This window comes from Onychomys torridus, chromosome 23 (assembly GCF_903995425.1).
Source record: "Onychomys torridus chromosome 23, mOncTor1.1, whole genome shotgun sequence".
NCBI lineage: Eukaryota > Metazoa > Chordata > Mammalia > Rodentia > Cricetidae > Onychomys > Onychomys torridus.
Window position 1 is genome coordinate 55,372,527 of NC_050465.1, and position 19,274 is coordinate 55,391,800.

Below are 19,274 nucleotides of genomic sequence, written 5' to 3' on the forward strand. Positions count from 1 at the left end.
TCCATTAGGGAAAAATAAAAATTATAAGCATTTGTACAGAAGGAAGTACAACGTCAAGTACTACTTCACATAAACCAACTCTGGATGCCGTTGCTAGAGTGACGTATGGGAAACACTACCTGGAGAGTAATGGTCCAATGGACAGTTACGCAGCTATTTCAGAAGTGGATCTATTGCAATCAGAGGCTGAAAGTATCTGTAAATGGAGAAGAGCAAACGGAGCGCTTGAAAGCCTTTGATACCAATTCTTGGAAGCAGGAGGCAGCGTGGAACGAAAAGGCAGTAAAGGAGCTAGAAGGATGGTATGTGAGACAGGATGAGCAGCTCCCAAAGCAAACAGCAGGGCAGCACAATGGGTCATCCCTAGGAATTGACGGGAACGGTGACTCCGCTGTGTGACTTTAAGTCCAGCAAACAAGCCAAAGGTGTCTCCTTCATGAACTCAGTCCTTACCTCCCTGAAGCAGCCAGCTGGCACACTGAAGAGCTACCCTATGGAAATACTGTGTCTGCAATATCTCAGTCCTACTCAGTGAAGCTGAATATAGATCCTGTCTATTCTCAATGAGGACATGCAGGCTAGAGAGGATACGCCGCCAGTGTGCACATGTTCACACAATACCCTCCCTTCTCTGCCTTGGCTACTTCCATATTGAGAGGATGCTCTTCTCACTCATACCTCCATATTTATTTCTATGGCCTGTGTGTAGGATATGGTGAAAATGTTAGGAATCAACCCATCTCCAACTTTTGCATACTCGCCAACCTAAAAACTTTATAAAGAAATTAAAACTGAGTGAATTCAAGGCCAATCTGGATAACTCAGTAAGACAGTCTCAAAATAAATACAGGGTTGGGAGTATAGCTCAGTTTCCTGGCATGTACAAGGCCCCCCATTCCAACCTCCTCACCCACCAAAAGAAGAAGAGGAGGAGGAAGAGGAGGAGGAGGAGGAAGAGGAGGAGGAAGAGGAGGAGGAAGAGGAGGATCAAACCTGGGCTGAAAACAGTTTTGTGGTAGGTAACTACCCAGCATGCACAAGATCCTGACTCCCTTACCCAGCATCACAAATAAAAGGGAGGAGGAAAGGAGAGAAAGAAGGAAGGAAGGAAGGGAGGGAGGGAGAGGGAGGGGATTAATCCTTACAGAGACTTACTTTAGTAATGCTCAGAAAGATCTACCATAAACGGAATGTTTCTTCTCATCTAATGAATTGATGTTGACAGTTTTCTAAACTGGCAAGACCTTCTAAGAAATACTGAAACTAAAATAAGTTACAGAAAAGAGGTGTGCACAGATGCACAGTAGACAGACAGCAAATGTGCACAATAAAAGCATGAACACAAGCATACAGATGATTTTGTCACTAACAATGGTTCAAATCATGATTTCCTAATGTGTACACAGATTTTAAAAATGAATAAACATGAAGGCCAAGAAAATATAAGAAACTAAAACACAATGTAAGAAAAAGATAACTGCAAATAGAACTTTTTAACTATAGTGGCAAACTTAGATAGATGCTCTATTATCATTAAAACAAAGGCAGGATAAATCATCTGATGATAGTGTTAACTAGAAGATGCTATATTAATGATAGACCACTTACAGATTTAACAAGTAGTTCTGATGTCATCTCACTAATTATTAATCTTTGATATATGCTGATAAAATTGAAAGACAACATGATCAATCAAAAATCAGAGGCCACTTGTAAAATGAAAAACTTCCTTGCAGTTCCCAGTATGGAACCCTGTGCCTCATGCATGGTTCATGAAGACTCTGCAGCCCCAACCTCAAGAGAACAAAAAATCTTGAAAGCAATTTTGGCATCTAAATGAATTCCTAATCTAGCATCAGTTGTTTTAGTTAGCAATTCAAAGGGGGGAAATACAATGGTTCTACCTATCCATAAAACTCGAATGATCAAACACATCACAATGGCAGGTAACCATGCATGTTCAACTTAAAATGTTCATGTATGACACTCAGCTGTCAAGAGGCAGCAATTCAAAGGCCATTACACAGCTGATAAGCCAGGTGGAAGGAGCCATCCAGACTTTGCCCTGCCGAACCCTTTCTGGGCGACAATTAAACAGATCTTCATAGACGATGTATTGGGTACAGAAGCGCTGGTCAGAATCAGGTTTGGCATGGTATGCAACTGTGTTGATGGTCTGAGTCACGTCACTGTCGGGCTTGGGCTTTCTACTGAGCATCTTGCCTCCTGCTGCAGCAATGAGCTTAAGGAGGTCATCCTTTGGATGATGTTTGAAGTTTCCCGCCAAAAAGAAGTAGCAGCCATCAAACAGCTTTGGCAACTGAAAGGGCAAGAAAACAATGTTAGAGGTAGATCAACATATTTTAAAACATTATATAACTAGTCAGGAGTCAGTACGAAGTATCCTAATGAGGGGCTGGCATAAATTGTACTTCAATCACACTAACTGGATCAGGAAGCATACTTAGAAAATAAAGAGTTTCCTTTTTTTAATTTATTTATTCTCATTTTATGTGCATTGGTGTTTTGCTTGCATGTATGTTTGTTTATATGAGGGTGTCAGATCCTCTGGAGATGGAATTACAGACAGTTGTGAACTGCCATGTGTGTGCTGGGAACTGAGTCCAGGTCCTCTGGAAGAACAGCCAATGCTCTTAACTCTCCAGCCATGAAAATAAGAGTTTCTTACTTATGATTTTTTTCATCTAATATTCAGCCACTGCCTGATTCCTTTTTACTCTCCTAAAATTTCAGATGTGCTTTGTAATGAAAAACAAAACAAAAACAAAAAACAACTTACAGCCAGGCATAGCAGTATGCACCTATAATCCTATCACTAAGGCTAGCCAAGAAAGAGTAAAGCAAGTTCAAGGTCAGCCTGTACTATATAGTAAGACCCTTTCCAAAATTTAAAAAAACAAAAACACAACTTTTCATCAAATTTCTTCCATCAGGATTCTTGTCCACCTGGGTAGGATTTAAATCTCTCAAATTCTAAGATATCGGAAGTAAGCATTAGTAATGCCAGGCTGGGTTTAAACTATAAGGGCAGCGTTTTTCCCACAGAGTTCAGTTCTGTTCCTCCACATTCAGGTCCCTACATGCTACCGAAGGGCTCCTGGGCAGCCATGGTAGGAGTGTGGCCTCAGGGTTCCAGAGATGCACTGCCAGTATGCAACAGATTATGAAGTCATGGCAACAAATTCAATTAGAAAACGTCTTTGTCATTTCTACCATACTTATATATAGACAGAATAATGGAATATTGTCCATTAAAACTGCAGTATGTGGCAATAAAAACATATGGTAACTAAATCCGAGCAGCAGCTGTAACTCTTCTTTCAAGCTACTTCCTGTATCTGAGATTTACCTCAGATTCTGAAAGCTTTATGGGAATGTTCAAGTTGCCAAAAATCCATTAACAGTATGAAATTATTACCTTCTGGATTTTACTGCACACCGTGATCATCTTTCAGAATCAAGTGCTTGAAATAAGCACAATTAAAATTTTAATCAGTCACCTGCACTGGCTGAAAGGGCAAAGTTTTCCTGATGGTGATAATGATGTGAAGCCATAAGAACAAGCAAGTAGTATCTAAAAGAAAATACCAGCTGCTCTCTGTTGAGCCTGCTCCTCTGCGGACCTCCAGGAACTTCATACTTTTCTTCCTGTTCACGTACTTTGCTGTGCAGACAGGCTTTCACCCCTGACAAGAAATGAGGAGTAATCAAATAGCAGGTGAGCATCTGTGAAATTCATCTAAGTTAGTCTCTTCCTCATGGTTGCCCTAAATATCCTAAAAACTCTGAAATCTTAAAATCCCAATTATAACAAAAGAAAACACAATAAAAGTTAGGGCTGGAGAGACAGTGAACCGTGTGCCATGCAAGTATGAGGAACTGAGTCTGGATCCCCAATTGTGTGGCAGCATGTACCTGTAATCTCGGTACTAGGGTTGTGGAAAGCAAGCAGATCCCCCAGCGGTCAAGGGCAAGTTAGCCTAGCTAAAATGGTAAGCTCCAGGTTCCAAGAGTGACCCTGTCTCAAAAAAATGGTGGAGGATGACAGAGGAGACCCAATGTCTGCCTCTGATATCAACACATGCGTGCACAAGCCACATAGAAAAATTAAAGAAAATATGATAAAATTAGCTTTCTGTACTTAAAAAAAACAGTAAGAAATCCATCCTTCCTTCCTATGGAAGATTTTAAGCAATGAGTAAGTTCAGTCAAGTCTGAACTGAACATTTAACAATCTGCTCATTTTGCCAACTATGGTCCCGTTAGAGACCCGATGTTAAGAAACTGCATTTGTCCACAGCACCTTCCCCAGCTAGCCACATAACAGGGGCTCAGCAGAGCCTGTTAAAATAAATGCTGAGCAGAGCCCATGACATGCCTGGGACCTGACATCACTCCTGTAGAGAAGTCGGCTTGCTATTCTCTGGAGAAAGAATTCTTCCTATGGATTAGGCAAGTGTGCTCACAGTTTCAGCTTAAAAGGCATGCACTCTTGCTGTATAGTGAGAAAGAACCTAAGCAGGGACAGTGACAGTCACCATCAACTGCGTGGCTACCTGCTAAAAATAATACACCCAAGACCAATCACATAGGACAATACAACCTAAGCAACAGCAGCAGCACTTTAGGATGGAGTGTGTGCGTGTGCGTGTGCGGCACGGCTGGGTTGGTTGAATTCATACAACTAAACTTGAGATTTCAAGTCAAATGACTTAGTGCCATGGTATAATTACATAAACTCATAAGGCATAGTTTTGTTGCCTGTGGAAAGAAATAAAAGCAGAATTAACAATACCACCTGTCTCACAAGTTCCTATGCATAAAATGCAAGAAATGGGGTAACCCAGACCCACAAACACAAATGCAACTCTCTTGTTAGTAATTCCTAGCCTCAACTCTTCAGATCTGAGCACACAACATGTAGTAACCAGAGACACCAGAAAAGTAAAAAGACCTCAGGCAGGGGAGGCCCTTGGTAGAGAATGGCAGGGTACAGGTAATATGCAGGAAGAATGGATAACAGGAAGGGGCTCCAATCAGGAAGGATAGAGGGATGTCCATACAGATGGAGAATGAGGGTTTGAGGGACAAGTAATGCCAATGTTGTTTGATCAAGCATCAAGGAATCTTATTATTTTATAACTACTGAAAATTATGTACAACACATACATGTATGTATATACATATATATGTGTGAACATATGTATGAGGAAGTTAAGCCAGTTGGGCTGACAATGTTTCCTGCAAAGCCACAAACTAACAAAAACCCCAGTACCAGACACAAGAAATCTCCTTTTGAAGAGTTGGTCAGTATAACACAAATCCTAATGAGGAGTCCTAGAGCTAAGAGATGGCTTGTTCCTTTGTCGCTCTAATCTTCAGGCAAAGGGTACACAACATATCACCAATAGTCCAAATGACTTCCAAAGCAATACAGTTATCAAGGAAGCCCTTGGTTTCCTCTCAGGATTGGGCCCCAATGCTTAAGAACACTGCATCCTTGGGCCACAAGGCTCAGATGACTCAAGCTGAATCTGACCTGAAAGCATCTTCCCTCCAGGATAGCTTTCATGATTCCAGAATACACTATGCAAACTGCCAAGAGACATAAGCAATTAACAGTCCTACCCAGCTACAACACCTATGAACCATGACGACTACCAGCATGGCAAGATATGCATAAAGGTGTCAATAAACAGCTGTCTAATTGGACTAAGGCCCCATTCACCAGGAGGGAAACTGTGCCTGGTATTGGAAACCTAGCCAGCTTTCTGGGGCTGGTGAGGTCATGGGCCTCAGAAAAGAATCTTCTACTGCTACTTTGCTATTCCAGTATAATTCCTTAATAGGTTTCAGATCTTATCCTTATACCCCAGATAAGTGCAACTACTCTTCCCCATTCAAAGAAGCCTCTCTGTAAAACTGCAACTGGATACAATGTAGAGATCAACAGACTATAGTGAGGAATTCCTGTGTAGATGGCTCAGGGAATATCATGGAAGAAGAGCCAGAAAACCAAGAGGTACGCTGTGAAATAGGGCAGGAACAACAGTACAGTAATGGACACGCTAACATGGGAGAGGGAAAACTTGGTGAGGTAACTGTCATCAGCTTCTCCTAGGATCAGCCTCTCCTGGGATGAGCCTCCTCATAGGCTGAGCAGTGCAGAGTGGTCAGCCTCGAAACCATATACACACAAATAACAAAACCAGACTCGACAGGTTCTACTTATATCTCTTCGTGCACATACGTACACGTGTGGGTTTAACAGTTATAAAGCAAATGAGACTATCAACTTGAGAGCGGGGGGAGTGGAGGGTTGGGAAAGGGGTGAGTGGGAGGGGCTGGAGGAAGGAAAGGGAGGGAAGAACTGATCTAATTCTATTCTGATTAGAGACATTACAAATAATAAACTTAAAAATAAAGGATCTATTGAAAGCCTGAAAATCATGATCTCAAAATGGATCTTAAAATAAACTATCTTCATTATAAAAACAAAATCTCCAGACAATTTTCTATTTGTCTTTGAGATTATTTTACTCCATGACCTCAATTTCATCACTGAGAAAACAGGAAAGTAGGAATAATTAAAACCTAATAATAAAATCAGAGTTACAGTTCAAATTCCTAGCTATTTTAAAGTAGTTTCGGATATCAAAATGTGACCTCCTCAACTACTGCTATCTAAAACCTATCCAGAAGGAATCTGCATCTATATAAACATATACTGAAAATCAGACACATGCGCTAGAAATATATTAACATCCTAAGAGGGAACACTGCCAGTGACTGGACTCCAAGAAAGGGTGGCACCTTGGCCTTGACTCTATAGAGAGCCATAAAAGGTTCATTTCTGGGCAGGCCTGGCCTGGAACCAAGTGTCAGTCCGCTGCCAGCACCAGAAGTGTCCCACGTTGTGCTTGAAATAAACAGAACTGAGTGAGGACGAGAAAAGACCATGAAGGTGACATGTAAGACGATCCCTACTTCCCAAGAGTGGGGGACAGCTGATTCCAACCTGACCTAGACCTTGAGGGAACTATTCTTAAGCGTGCTTTTTTCTTACTCAAAGCTAGACTATAGAAACATCTATGAGTCAATCTGCAAACATGCAAGTAAAAGACAAAAATAGAAACTCATGACATCTTTTAATAAATGAATGAATGAATAAACAAATATATAGATGTAGTGTGAGCTTTGATTTGCCAAGATCACTGATAAACAAAGGAAAACAGAAGCTGCCGACTTGCTCACACAGCCTTCCTCCTAAGGGCCTTCTGCAGCTTTATTATTAAGCACCTACTATTTGCAAATTGAACTTGTCATGTCTCTATAAAGAAGTTCTATATACTTTCTTGTTGCAAAAACTTACTTTGAACTTCCATTAAAATTGGAAGGCTTTAGTGAGTTCTTAATTAGAATGAATGTAATTTTACAGCTCTACTGTCCTAATCCATTATAAACTTTCACAGGTACATATGTGTCAAAGATATGAAGGATGTCAGTAGGATGCCAGGCAGCTCAAGCCAAGGCACGCATGATGCCAAGGGGCAGGCTCTACTCCTGTTCAGTAACTCCCAGAGCTCAGCATAATCTGCATTTCTGTTACAAAGCCAGTTATGGAACTGGGGTCAAGGATACAGTCGGACACAAGCAGATCCATGCTTTTGAGATTCACCTTTCCCTCTCCCAATCTAATTACAAACCTTCAGAAGAATAGGTTATAGCAGATTGACAGAGAGGCAATTTAAAAGAAAAAAATTCCATTACATTTCACATTTAGTTCAGATATACTAAAAGCAAAAATAATTGGATTTTTTTAGTAAAAATATTTGAATGCATACTTATTTCTAAAACACAATTCTAGACCAATTTACCTTTTTTTTTTTAAATTGCTGCTGAAATATTCTAGAAGTATTAGTAGTTTGGCTGTGATAGTGAAGGGAAATGTAAAATTTGTAGTGAGGCAGGAAATTGTGCACAGCTAGTTTTAATTCTTTCATCTCTGGTATTAAATAAAAATAAAATATTAAATGTTGAGAGGAAAATTAGAATATCATTCAGGAAATATGGAAAAACAAACTGTTTCAATACTTCCTTGGATAGAGATGAGTAGACTATGAATAGAAGGGATTTGCTTATGTGTTGTTTTATTCTTAGTACCTGTAAATCTTTTCGAAAACACCTTCTTTTCATTCATTTTCATTAATGCAAAGCCACCACAGCAACAGTACTTTATGAAATCTATGGATGCTTGGTAATCTCAGTCATCCCAGCAACAGATGCACTGTTATAATCCAAATGCAGAAGTACTGTCTAATACTCTGAAAATATGAATTCCCCACTATTTAAATAATAAAATAGTAATGAGCACAGGGCCTAACCAAAGAACATTAAAAGAAATAGATTTCTTAACTAGCTAAAACTACACACTAATGGTTTCTGATGAAATTACAGGGGAAAAAAAGACAAAACACTAACAAATACAATTTACTGCATTTTCTTTTTAAAATAGCTTAACTTTATTTTAAAAATCATTTTAATTATTTTTTTAAGATTTATTTATTATGTACACAGTGTTCTGTCTGCATATATTCCTGCTCTCCAGAAGAGGGCACCAGATCTCATGATAGATGGTTGTGAGCCAACATATGGTTGCTGGGAATTGAACTCAGGATCTCAGGGAGAGCAGCCAGTGCTCTCAACATCTGAGCCATCTCTCCAGCCCTCACTTATTTTTATTTACTTTGTTATATGTGTATGAGAGCGCACACACTGGTGGAGGTCAGGGGTCAACCTACAGGAGCTGCTTCCTTCTTACCACATTGGGGCCCAAGGATCACACTCAGATCATCAGGCTTGACACCTGCTGGGCCATCCTGCTGTCCCACCAGTGATGCTGGCACTGTGCCCATGCTGACAACGGTTAGGGATTGCAGCTCCCACCTCTGTTTTACTCTGTGTGCTGGTCCCTGTACTCAGCAAGACTGGTGTGATTCGTGTTCCTTACCTACAGTAGGCATTCTGTAGAAAGAAGCTGCAAACACTCAGTGTGGAGATGCTCAGACTACTCTGGAAATGCAGTGCTGGTCTCCTGTGAGACTTTGGATCCAACATTTTTGTAAACTGATGAATACTTCATGTTCTATAAGTGTTTAAATCACCATAGTTCTTCCACTATACCTTTCATTAACATTGGAACAACATTCAAATTTGGACATGGATAAAGATCCGCCTCCAAATGTTTGCTCTAGATCATCTTTTTGCATCTGGAATGGTGAACAGCTTTGTAGCACTATACTTGGGAACTATTTTAAGCACGGACTCACCAACACAAAAACATGAGAAATAAACTCTGCATACTCAAAGAGCCCCTTGTTAACAGTGTGCAGCTGAACAGAGAAGTCAGAGAACCACAAGCTTGGTCTCAGCTGGGAGCATGTTCATCTGCATCTCAAATCCCAAGATACTCCACCCGGCTACAAAGGCTTTTTAAATACTGACTTGGGGATTACAAAATTTAGCATGTAAAGCAAATTCAAAAATGTAGAATCCACAACAATGGGATTTACTGTGCATTATTTCCGTTTCAGAGAACTAAAGCACAATGTAGTTGGCTGGTTCAAAGTCATTTAGCTAGTACATGTGGTAGAATGAGAATCTGAACCCAAGACTGCTTAGCTTTTTAAAGCCTGTGCATTTTTCATAAAAATATATTTTTGGTATGCAAGCTAAACCTTGGACTGTGAAAGGCATGACTGTGAATATATCAAATGATTTTAAGCTGCTTTGAGTGTTCCAAGAAATTGCATAATATTAAAAAAGAAAATGTTAGCAACTGAATACCCCGTTTCTCCCAAAGTGGAGTGCTGTCAATAGACTCTTCCCTTCCTTTAGGATTGTTAATGTGCATTAAAATTCAACAACAAGGGACTACAGAGATGTTTCAGAGGCTCAGAACCCTTGCTGTTCTTGCAGAGGATAAAAGTGAGATTCCACACCCATATCAGGCAGCTCACAACTGCCTGTGCTGCACATCTGGAGGATCCCACACCTCTTCTGGCCTCTGTGGGCACCTGTACACACATGCTCATACACACATATAAATAAAAACACAACACATCTTAGAAATTGAACACTTCATAAACTTCCCATAATTCCCTATTTGTATGATTATTACTTTGTTGGTTTTGCCTGTGTTTTGGTGTTCAAGTATCTTTCCCCCAGTTTTTAAGATTATATCATTTGAGTTTGCTGAGCTGAAGTCCTAAATCTTATTATTCCAACTTATAAATTATTGTTTGGCACGCAATGAAGTATTTTAAATAGTATTATTTTAAATAATTGATGGCTAAAATGCTACCTGATGTAGCTAATATTAATATATTAACTTTGGCTGTGTATGATGGCTCACATCTGGAAGAGGCCGAGGCAGGAGGACTGCTGTGAGTTTGAGGCCAGCCTGGATTGCTCACTAAGTTCTAGGAGAGCCTCAGCTAAAGAGTGAGACCTTGTTTCAAAAGAAAGGGGAGTGTATGTGGAATGAAGTTTACTGTATATTGAAAATGAGACTCAAAATTTGTGACTAGATCAAAATACTATCCTGGCAACAATGCCTAGTATACTGGCCACATGCTGTTTGTATACAAAATGTGAACCTGAAAGGTACCAGCATTCTTGCAAAATCATCAACAAACTCATTCTTTGATATCTGAGCTATTATTTTCCTTTGTATCACTGAGCACATGGACCCATCCACTCCTGATTCTATCTGCAGATCAGTACACTCTGTAGCTGAATACCAGTGTGGCAATGACTACTGTATCAGGAGTAGCCAGCAGACAATTACAGAATCAGGTGCTTGGTGCCTGTGAGGGCTGCTTTATCTGTTTGGAAGGTTATTTGGCTGATTATTTTTTTAACTCTCACAATGTTATCTGTTGATTCAAACAATGTGCTGTTGCCAGTTAACAGAACACAGCCTGGATATACAGAGTTTGCTAAGTAAAGCTCAGGAGATGTGAGACAGAAAATATCCATCGAGAGGGTAGCATGGTTTTCTATCAGAAGGGACCAGTGCTTATGCCCTGGCTCACAAAATCTTCAGCTCTATAGCAGCTGATAAGTAACCTTAAGTTAGTTTTTTTTATTGGAAAAAATAAGAGGAGTGTTTACAAGTTGGAATGGATCCAGATCCGTTTTCCTGAAGACCAATCAATGTTGATGGCTGTGCTCAGGTTCACAGTTACAGCCTTTCTGTGGCCTTCAGGCCACAGAGTCACAAGGTGTAAGGACAGAGGCCAGAAATGTTTCTTCGGCAAGGCTGTCTTACTAACAGTGTGTGGCAGCCTGACACTCACCCCACGCTAGTGCAACGCACACAGAACTCAGTAACGTGCTGAGGCAAGTCACCATGGGGTTGAAACACATGGAAATACAAAGGACCATCCTACATCTAGGGCTGTGTTTCAAGTTCAGCCACTTTCTGTACGTCATCCTGAAGTAAACTATGTATTTTTACTGTAAAACTGATGTGAACCATGATCTTTAAGGGACAGGACCACAAGGTAATACATGCAGATTTTGTGAATGAGTGGAAGGTTCTCTGACATCCATTTTTGCTATATAAAAACAATACATGACCCTTTTCCTTGCAAGAGGTAAGTAAAAGAATCAGTGTGATTGTTGCACATGGGGGAATGTAGCTGAAAATAAGTCTTCATTTGCGGTCATCACATGCCCCAAATCTTCTGTGGACTTTGCCCATCCCCATCTTGCTTTTCTGATCATTTCATCTGTTATTTTTCTTCTAAGTTTGTCGTGATGTGACACAGTTGTGCCGGACTGATGTAGCCATCACCATCCTTGTCAAAGACTTGGAGCACTTCACAGATTTCTTTGCCAGCTCTATGTTTCACTTTTTCTAGCCATCATGGTCTAAGACTTCAGAAGTGGATAGTGCCAATCCCAATAGGATCTACTTCACTGAGCAGATCCTGCTATTCAGCTTCTCCTGGGTTTTGACACAGTGACCTCATGACAATCCCAAGTTCTTTTGTTTTTATGGTATCATTGCCATCTTTATCGGATAAAGAGAAAGGTCCTTGAACTCAGCACTCTGTTCTTCATTTAGGTGACCAGCCTTAGTGTGAGCAAGGGAGGAACAGGGCAGGAGAGAGTGGATGCACTAGCACAGGGACTGTGACCACAGGGGGCATCCACTTCTGCTGCTAACCCACAGGTGTGCTGGGCTAGCCTCTGCCAACAAGAGACTCCCAAGAAAGTTCAGTGCTCTAATCACAGGGTCTGAGCTAAAGAAACATTCTTCTGAAGCTCTCACACCACTCAGTATCAGTTAAAGAAAACCGAGTAGTTCCAGGTCTAGAACTGGGTGATGATGGTAACAAAGTCCTTTTCTAAAGCTGTTATCACAGCACAGAAAAGCCAGGGAAGTTCTGCAGCTGAGTGATATCTACTCCTCAGGTTGCAACTCCAATGCCTACTCAGATCAAACAGACTACAGAAATCCTCAGAGATAGAAATGGTTTTCCTGGGGACTCAACTGAGATCAAAACTCAGATATCTTCCAACTCCTCATTGGCTTTTCCTTCAGTCTTTTTCTTGGGTATGAAAAAAACCACCTCAAGAAACACCAGCTATCTGTATTTAGAGTAGATATGTCCTATTTCTCTTACCGTAGACCACGTGACCCATTTATTAAGAATTAAACAGGAAAACAGTCATTTTTAAGAGACTAGCCAAAAGCACAATGCATGGGCAAAGTGCTGAGGCCTCTGCCAGGAGAAGGGTAGAGAACAATAAAAACATTTATCTTTGCCTTCAATGGGTCAAGGAGTTTATCTAAGCTGATGCCCAAATTGCCACCGTAACCCGGCACCCCAAGTTCCAGAATGAAGACATACTATCCAATAGATATTTGCCACAACCCCAACTTCAATCTTTGTGAACCTCCTTTGAGATTAATCAAATAAACGATCCACTAAGTAAAAGAACATACATGAGATACTCTAAACTTGCAGTAATTAAACACAGTAATATCAGCAATGAAATGAAAGAATCCACCAGACAAATATTATTTATTTAAAATAATAGATATTTGAAACTTTCATTTATTCCACAGAAATTAGGCAAAAGCAACAGGAATTCTTAACCTACTTTCCATTTGGAGGTTTTTTTTTTTAAATCTCTAAAATATAACTTAAAAACATTCCTATTCATTTACTCATATAAAGTATAATAAATGCCATAATTCCTAATCCCTATATTTACATCATTAGTTTAAACACAAGTCATTTACCAACAATTTAATGCTACTTCTTAAAATTTAATCCAATTATTTCTTATCTATCTTAAATGTTTAATAAAGCCCAACATTATGCTATCATTTGCTATTGAAAGTTTGGCAGAAAGATACTTCTATTTTTCCTTTTGAAGAAAAAAGCAAATTCAAGATCATAGTTTTGCTTGTTTTCTCCACTAGTAATTTTCAAACTAGACTGACTTGATAGTTATATATGTAAACACAGATTTCTTCATCTGCCATAACTGTACATACTTTGAATGTGTTCAAGTCTATTCTCATATAATGTACACTTTATTCCATCTTCATTACCTTGAACATTTTCTACCAAGATTTTCCCTGAAGCTATCACTTTGCAGGGACAAGGGAACAAGTCACTTGTTCAGACAGACAGACTCTGAGTCCAGCTCGATTCTTGACCATGTCTACTATTCCATGCTAGTTTTCTTTTGGCCTCGAAAATGTGTTATTTTTCTATGTATGCAGGAGAAGCACAGTTCCCAAAGTACTACTTAGCTCAAAATCATTCACGGAAAGTCATGAGAGCAGCTCTGGCCACCTTGGCAAGGCCAGGGTCTCTGCATATTCAGGCAGCTTATGACTGTCAGGGCTACATCAGGAGTTTTAAAAAGAGATTTTAAAAGAAAAGCATTCCTTTAGCATCTATTCCTGTCTCCAGCCCATAAAAACATAATCTGTAGATATATCTTCATTTTAGATACACAGATGATCATCAATTTATATTGAGCTGAGTAATTTTTCTGAAGCTTGGGAGAAAAGAATCAACAAAGGAAATAGAGTAAAAAGGAGTGCCCTTGAACCCTGTCTTGGTTAGGGTTTCTATTGCTGTGAAAAGACACCATGACCACAGCAGCTCTTATAAAGGAAAACGTTTAATTGGGTGGGGGTGGGGAGTTCACTAACAGTTTCAAAGGTTCAGTCCACTATCTTGATGGCAGGGAGCATGGGCAGCAGGCAGGTAGACATGGTGCTGGCTACATCTTGACATGCAGGCCACAGGAAGACAACTGAGACACTGGGTGGGATCCTGAGCAAAGGAAACCTCAAAGCCTACCCCCACAGTGACACACTTCCTCTAACAAAGCCACACCCACTCCAACAAAGCCATACCTTCTACTAGTGCCCTGTCCTATGAGATTATGAGTGACAGTTACATTCAAACTACCACAAACCCACAGCTACACAAAAAATGAAAGAATGCATCAACATGAACAGAACTTAAAGATAGGGATTTGTAGAGTGCTCACAGGAAGAGAAGGCTGTCTTACATGGAGAGCAAAGAAGTGTCTTCACTGTCTTCAAAAGCTAGAGCAGTAAAAAGTCGTGGATTCTAACAAACTTATTGTTCTGGGGTTCCTGGCTCTTCCCAACTGAAAGCATGGAACTAAATATCATTCTCAGTCAGCAAATTTCCTTTAAGAAAGTTAGAATACAGAAACATCACTCCACGTCAAAACCATGAGTCTGAATAGATATGGCATTGGAACTAAACTAGGAATCTATGTCACTCAGAATGACAATAAATAAACATCCATGGAATTCCTGTCTGATTCAGTTAAAAATTGACACTCAGGCTGTAACACCAAAGGAATCTTCCTTTGCAAATGTGTTTATATTAGAATTTTTAGTCAAATAAATAGACTATGATTGAGTTACACTTAAAAAAATTCACTTTCTACACAAAGACAAAATGGAAGATAACAAAGCATACTGTCACCACAATCTCTCAGGAGTCAGGTGGCAGGTAAGCAACAGAGAAATGAGCTCACTGGATGAAAAGAGTGAATGAAAAATGAAGGCTCAAAGTGTAAAAAGAAAACCTAGATGTTCCGTTCATTCTGTCCTAAGTAGGTTTCTCTGTTGCCATGATCCAAAAGCAACATGGAAAGGAAAAGGTTTATTTGGCTTACATGTCCTGATCACATCCTGATCACTGAGGAGGTCAGGGCCTGCATTTAGGGATGGGACAGGGTGGAGGTGGGACACAGGGCATGACACTCCCAGTATCTGGAGAGAGGAACTGGAGCAGAACAATGGAGGAATGTTACTTCCTGGCTTACTCTCCCTGGCTTACTCAGCTACCTTTCTTTCTGACCCAGGCCTACCTACCCGAGGGTAACACCACTGACAAGGAGCGGGGGGGCCTTTCCACTATAATCATTAATGAAGAAATGCCCCACTGACTTGCCCAAAGGCTAATCTGATGAAGGTATTTTCTCAACTGAGACTCCCCCTTCCCAGATGACCCTAGCTGTGTCAAGTGATAAAAAACTAACCAGCACACATCATCATAAACATCCAGTTTGGAATATCACTGAAAATACTGTCATAGGACAGTAGATTGTATCCTAAGTACTTCTTAATAATCGGCAGGGGGATAATGCTCTTGGACACTGCAGGATCTGTCACTCCTATTGGTTTAATAAAATGCTGACTGGCCAGTAGCCAGGCAGGAAGTGTAGGTGGGGTGACCAGACCAGGAGAAGGTTGGGAAGAGGCAAGGCAGAAATGGAGTTGCCAGCCAGACACAGAGACAGTGAGATGAGAATGCTGGACTGAGAAAAGATACCAAGCCACATGGCTAAACATAGACTAGAATTATGGGTAAATTTAAGCATAAGAGTTAGTCAGTTATAAGCCTGAGCAATAGGCCAAACAGTTTGTAATTAATATAAGCCTGTGTGTGTTTATTTGGGACTCAACAGCTGTGGGATCGGGCAGAAACTTCCATCTACAGTCATCATTTACTTTTCTCCTATTCTTCATGTTAATATTCTAGTTATAAGTATATTTATACATAAATATATACTTCTTGAGACAAAATGCTGAATTTATTTTATGTAATGCATACGAAAAAGCAAACCAATCCTATCACAAAATGTATTAGTATATCATAAAAATGTTTTAAACAAAACTTGGGTATTAGTACTGATACCTGTACTGTGAATAATATCAAAACTGTCTGTTTAAAGAACAAATTGTCTAATATCCAAAGATTCTCCTGACAATTAGAAAACTTATGCTCAGTGTTTTTCAGTCAAATATTTAACTTTCTAGATCTGCAAAACAAACTTAAAAGCTCTCTTATGATAGGTAGGAAACATTACAAATGCAGGTTTTAATTTCTCTTTGTAAGATCAAAGCCCTGAGCAGTCTAACTAATCTTTGGAAAAGACAAAAATGAAAAACATTTTCTAATTGGTATTAGAACATGAAGGTTTGAATTTATTGCTAGAAGATGTAGATTTAATACAGTAGGCAGATATTCTTTTGAAAACTGTTAAAAATGAATCAGAATATGGGCACCCTTGACTGTAATCCCAGCATTCATACTCAAGGCACAGGCAGGAAAAAGGAAGGTTTGAGGCCAGCCTGGACTATATAGGAAGTCCATTTCAAAACAGGCAAACAATCCTCTTCTGTAGGCCCCCATGTATTTTCTGTGTGCTCACATTCCGACAGTAGTCGTGATAAAGACACACTGTTTTAGGCCTACCCAGGTCATTCTCCTCTTCTTGCTACTGTAACACAGACACATTTTCATTCCACTTGCATTGCCTACTTTAAATAAATTATCAGAAAAACAGGTCCCCCCACAACTTGGTTTTTGAGACAGGGTTTCTCTGTGTAGCTCTGGCTGTCCTAGAATTCACTCTAGACCAGGCTGGCCTAGAACTCAGAGACCTGCTTGCTTCTGCCTTCCAAGTGCTGTGATTAAAGACGTGCACCATCACTGCCCAGCAAAATAGTCCTTTTTCTCTTTTTTAAAAATCTTTTTTATAATTAAAGAATCTTCGATGGGAGATTTCTTTTTTGCTGTTTGTTAACTTGCTTGATAGAGAGTCTATTCAGAACAGCTAGCTGGGAACTCTTTCTGTAGCCAAGGATAGCTCTGAATTCCTTTTCCTCTTGCCTCAGCTTTCCAAATGCTGGAGAACAGGCCTGTGCCACCTTGTCCCACTCAATGAGACTTCTAGAAACATACTTTCCTAATCAGTCTTACTTTACAGAAATGTTTTGGTATCTATTTACATTTTATTAGTTGGCAAAGTTTATTGAGCAAAACAGAAGTTACATTAATCTTTAAAACTCTACAGCACTTTTAAAAGGAACTCTAATAGGAAAAAATGACTCTGTTAAGCTGATCATGAGGTTACTTGGTGGCTGTCTCCTTAGAGTTCATCATTCAAATCAACCAACCAATCAGAAAACAACACTAAAGAGTACCCTCTCTGCTCTTCCTTATCAGTTCACAGACAAAAGTCTAGAACAGTGGTTCTCAACCTGTGGCCATGAGCCCTATGGGGATTGAAAGATTCTTTCACAAAGGTCACTTAAGACCATCCTACATATCAGACATTTACATCTCCTAACAGTAGCAAAATGACAGTTATGAAGTAGCAGTGAAAATAATGTTATAGTTGGGGTCAGCACAACATGAGGAGCCGTATTAAAGGCCTTAGGAAGTTTGAGAATAACTGGTCTGGGGTAAACACTAGTACAGTGAAGTGGGAAACAGTTGGAGAGACAGACAGATTTCCAGTCGGTGCTGAGCCTGTCCCACTAATCTCTGAGTGCCTGGTTCACTGAAATTCCAGGACACTGTCTCAAAAAGAAATGTGGGAGCCTAGTACACCTGCCATCAGCCTCTCACCTCCACACACAAGGACATGTACACACATGATAAAAAATTCTTCTTTGGTTTATGGAAAACACCATAAAACGTTAATATTAAAGCTTATAAATAGTCATTCCAATTAACAATTTTATCTACCAACAAACTAATGCTTAGAATCTTAAACAAGAAAGTTTTAGTAAGTCATGCATCATCTTTATAATTAATTTTGAAATGAGTAATCCCCTTCATTTTTCTCTAATATATATGATTTTCAGATAGTTCTGAATTGCTCTGAAACATTTTCCAATAAAATAGAGATGCCTGGCACTAAAAACAGACTGAGGAATCTCTGTTATGAAAGAAAGACCTTGAGAGTATATGACTTATTTTGATAATCCCAGCGATCTAGGGACTACCTAAATACTTGCTTCAAACTTTGAACGTATTTCTCCTTGGGCTCTATATTAGAAAATATGAACAAATGAACTTTAATAAGAGATTCTATCCATCCTCTATCCTAAAAGAACCAACAGCATTAGCAGATACATTCACTACTATGAGAATCACCAAATATCACACAATTAAGTCAGCTTGAGTCTATCCACGATTCTATAAAAATGACATGGCCAAGCCATTAAAGTGGCAAAACCCACATTTCCTACGGAAGGTAGGTCTTATGGAAGTGGATTATAGCCTGTACATGTATCCAATGCCAGTTCAGCAAATTCTTAAGAAATAGATGCAAAGTTCAGAAACAGATTATTCAAAATCCCACATTCTTTCTTTATTAATAAGATCTTGTTATTATGAAAATCAACTAATTCTAACCATTGGCAATGGTTCTGGCCTAGGTGTGGTACAAAAGAAGCCATAACCTTGGAGGCATTTGAAGTTTTTAAATACTGAGACTCAGAGTCTTACTATAGACAAAAAAGGTAAAATAAAGTTCAAACACAGACATATTGTCAATCAATTAGCATACTTCTCAAGCTGGTTTTGACTGATAGCAAGCAACTATTAACAGAGAATGATGAGAAAGATGGCATGGTGTCTCATCATGGTGAGTTACATCCCAGAGAACTGACTAGTACCACAGGGAGCAAGTGGAAGCCGATGCTGCCGGCTGACATCAAACTGCTCTTCAAATCAAATCAACTGCAAACTTAAGATCTTGATAATCACTCTACCACAAGGCCTTCAAAGCACAAAGCCTGGATTTCTAATGAATTTTAATATACAATGTATTTCTTAAAATCAACATACTCATTCTTCTGCTTTGGTATAATTATCATT

The 19,274-nt window shown here is 39.6% G+C and overlaps 1 protein-coding gene across 5 annotated transcripts in view; it reads right to left on the bottom strand.

Moving 5' to 3' along the window:
• Window positions 1–801: 801 nt before the first annotated feature.
• Bard1 (BRCA1 associated RING domain 1) overlaps window positions 802–19,274 on the bottom strand; it is a 72,237-nt gene continuing 53,764 nt past the window's right edge. For all 5 annotated transcript variants that reach the window (XM_036173482.1, XM_036173480.1, XM_036173481.1 and 2 more), the window contains 2 exons: window positions 3,610–3,707; window positions 802–2,320 (listed from right to left, as the gene is read on the bottom strand). In XM_036173482.1, the coding sequence (XP_036029375.1) occupies window positions 1,988–2,320; window positions 3,610–3,707 (431 nt within the window). In that variant the 3' untranslated portion in view covers window positions 802–1,987. The remainder of the gene's footprint in view (window positions 2,321–3,609; window positions 3,708–19,274) is intronic.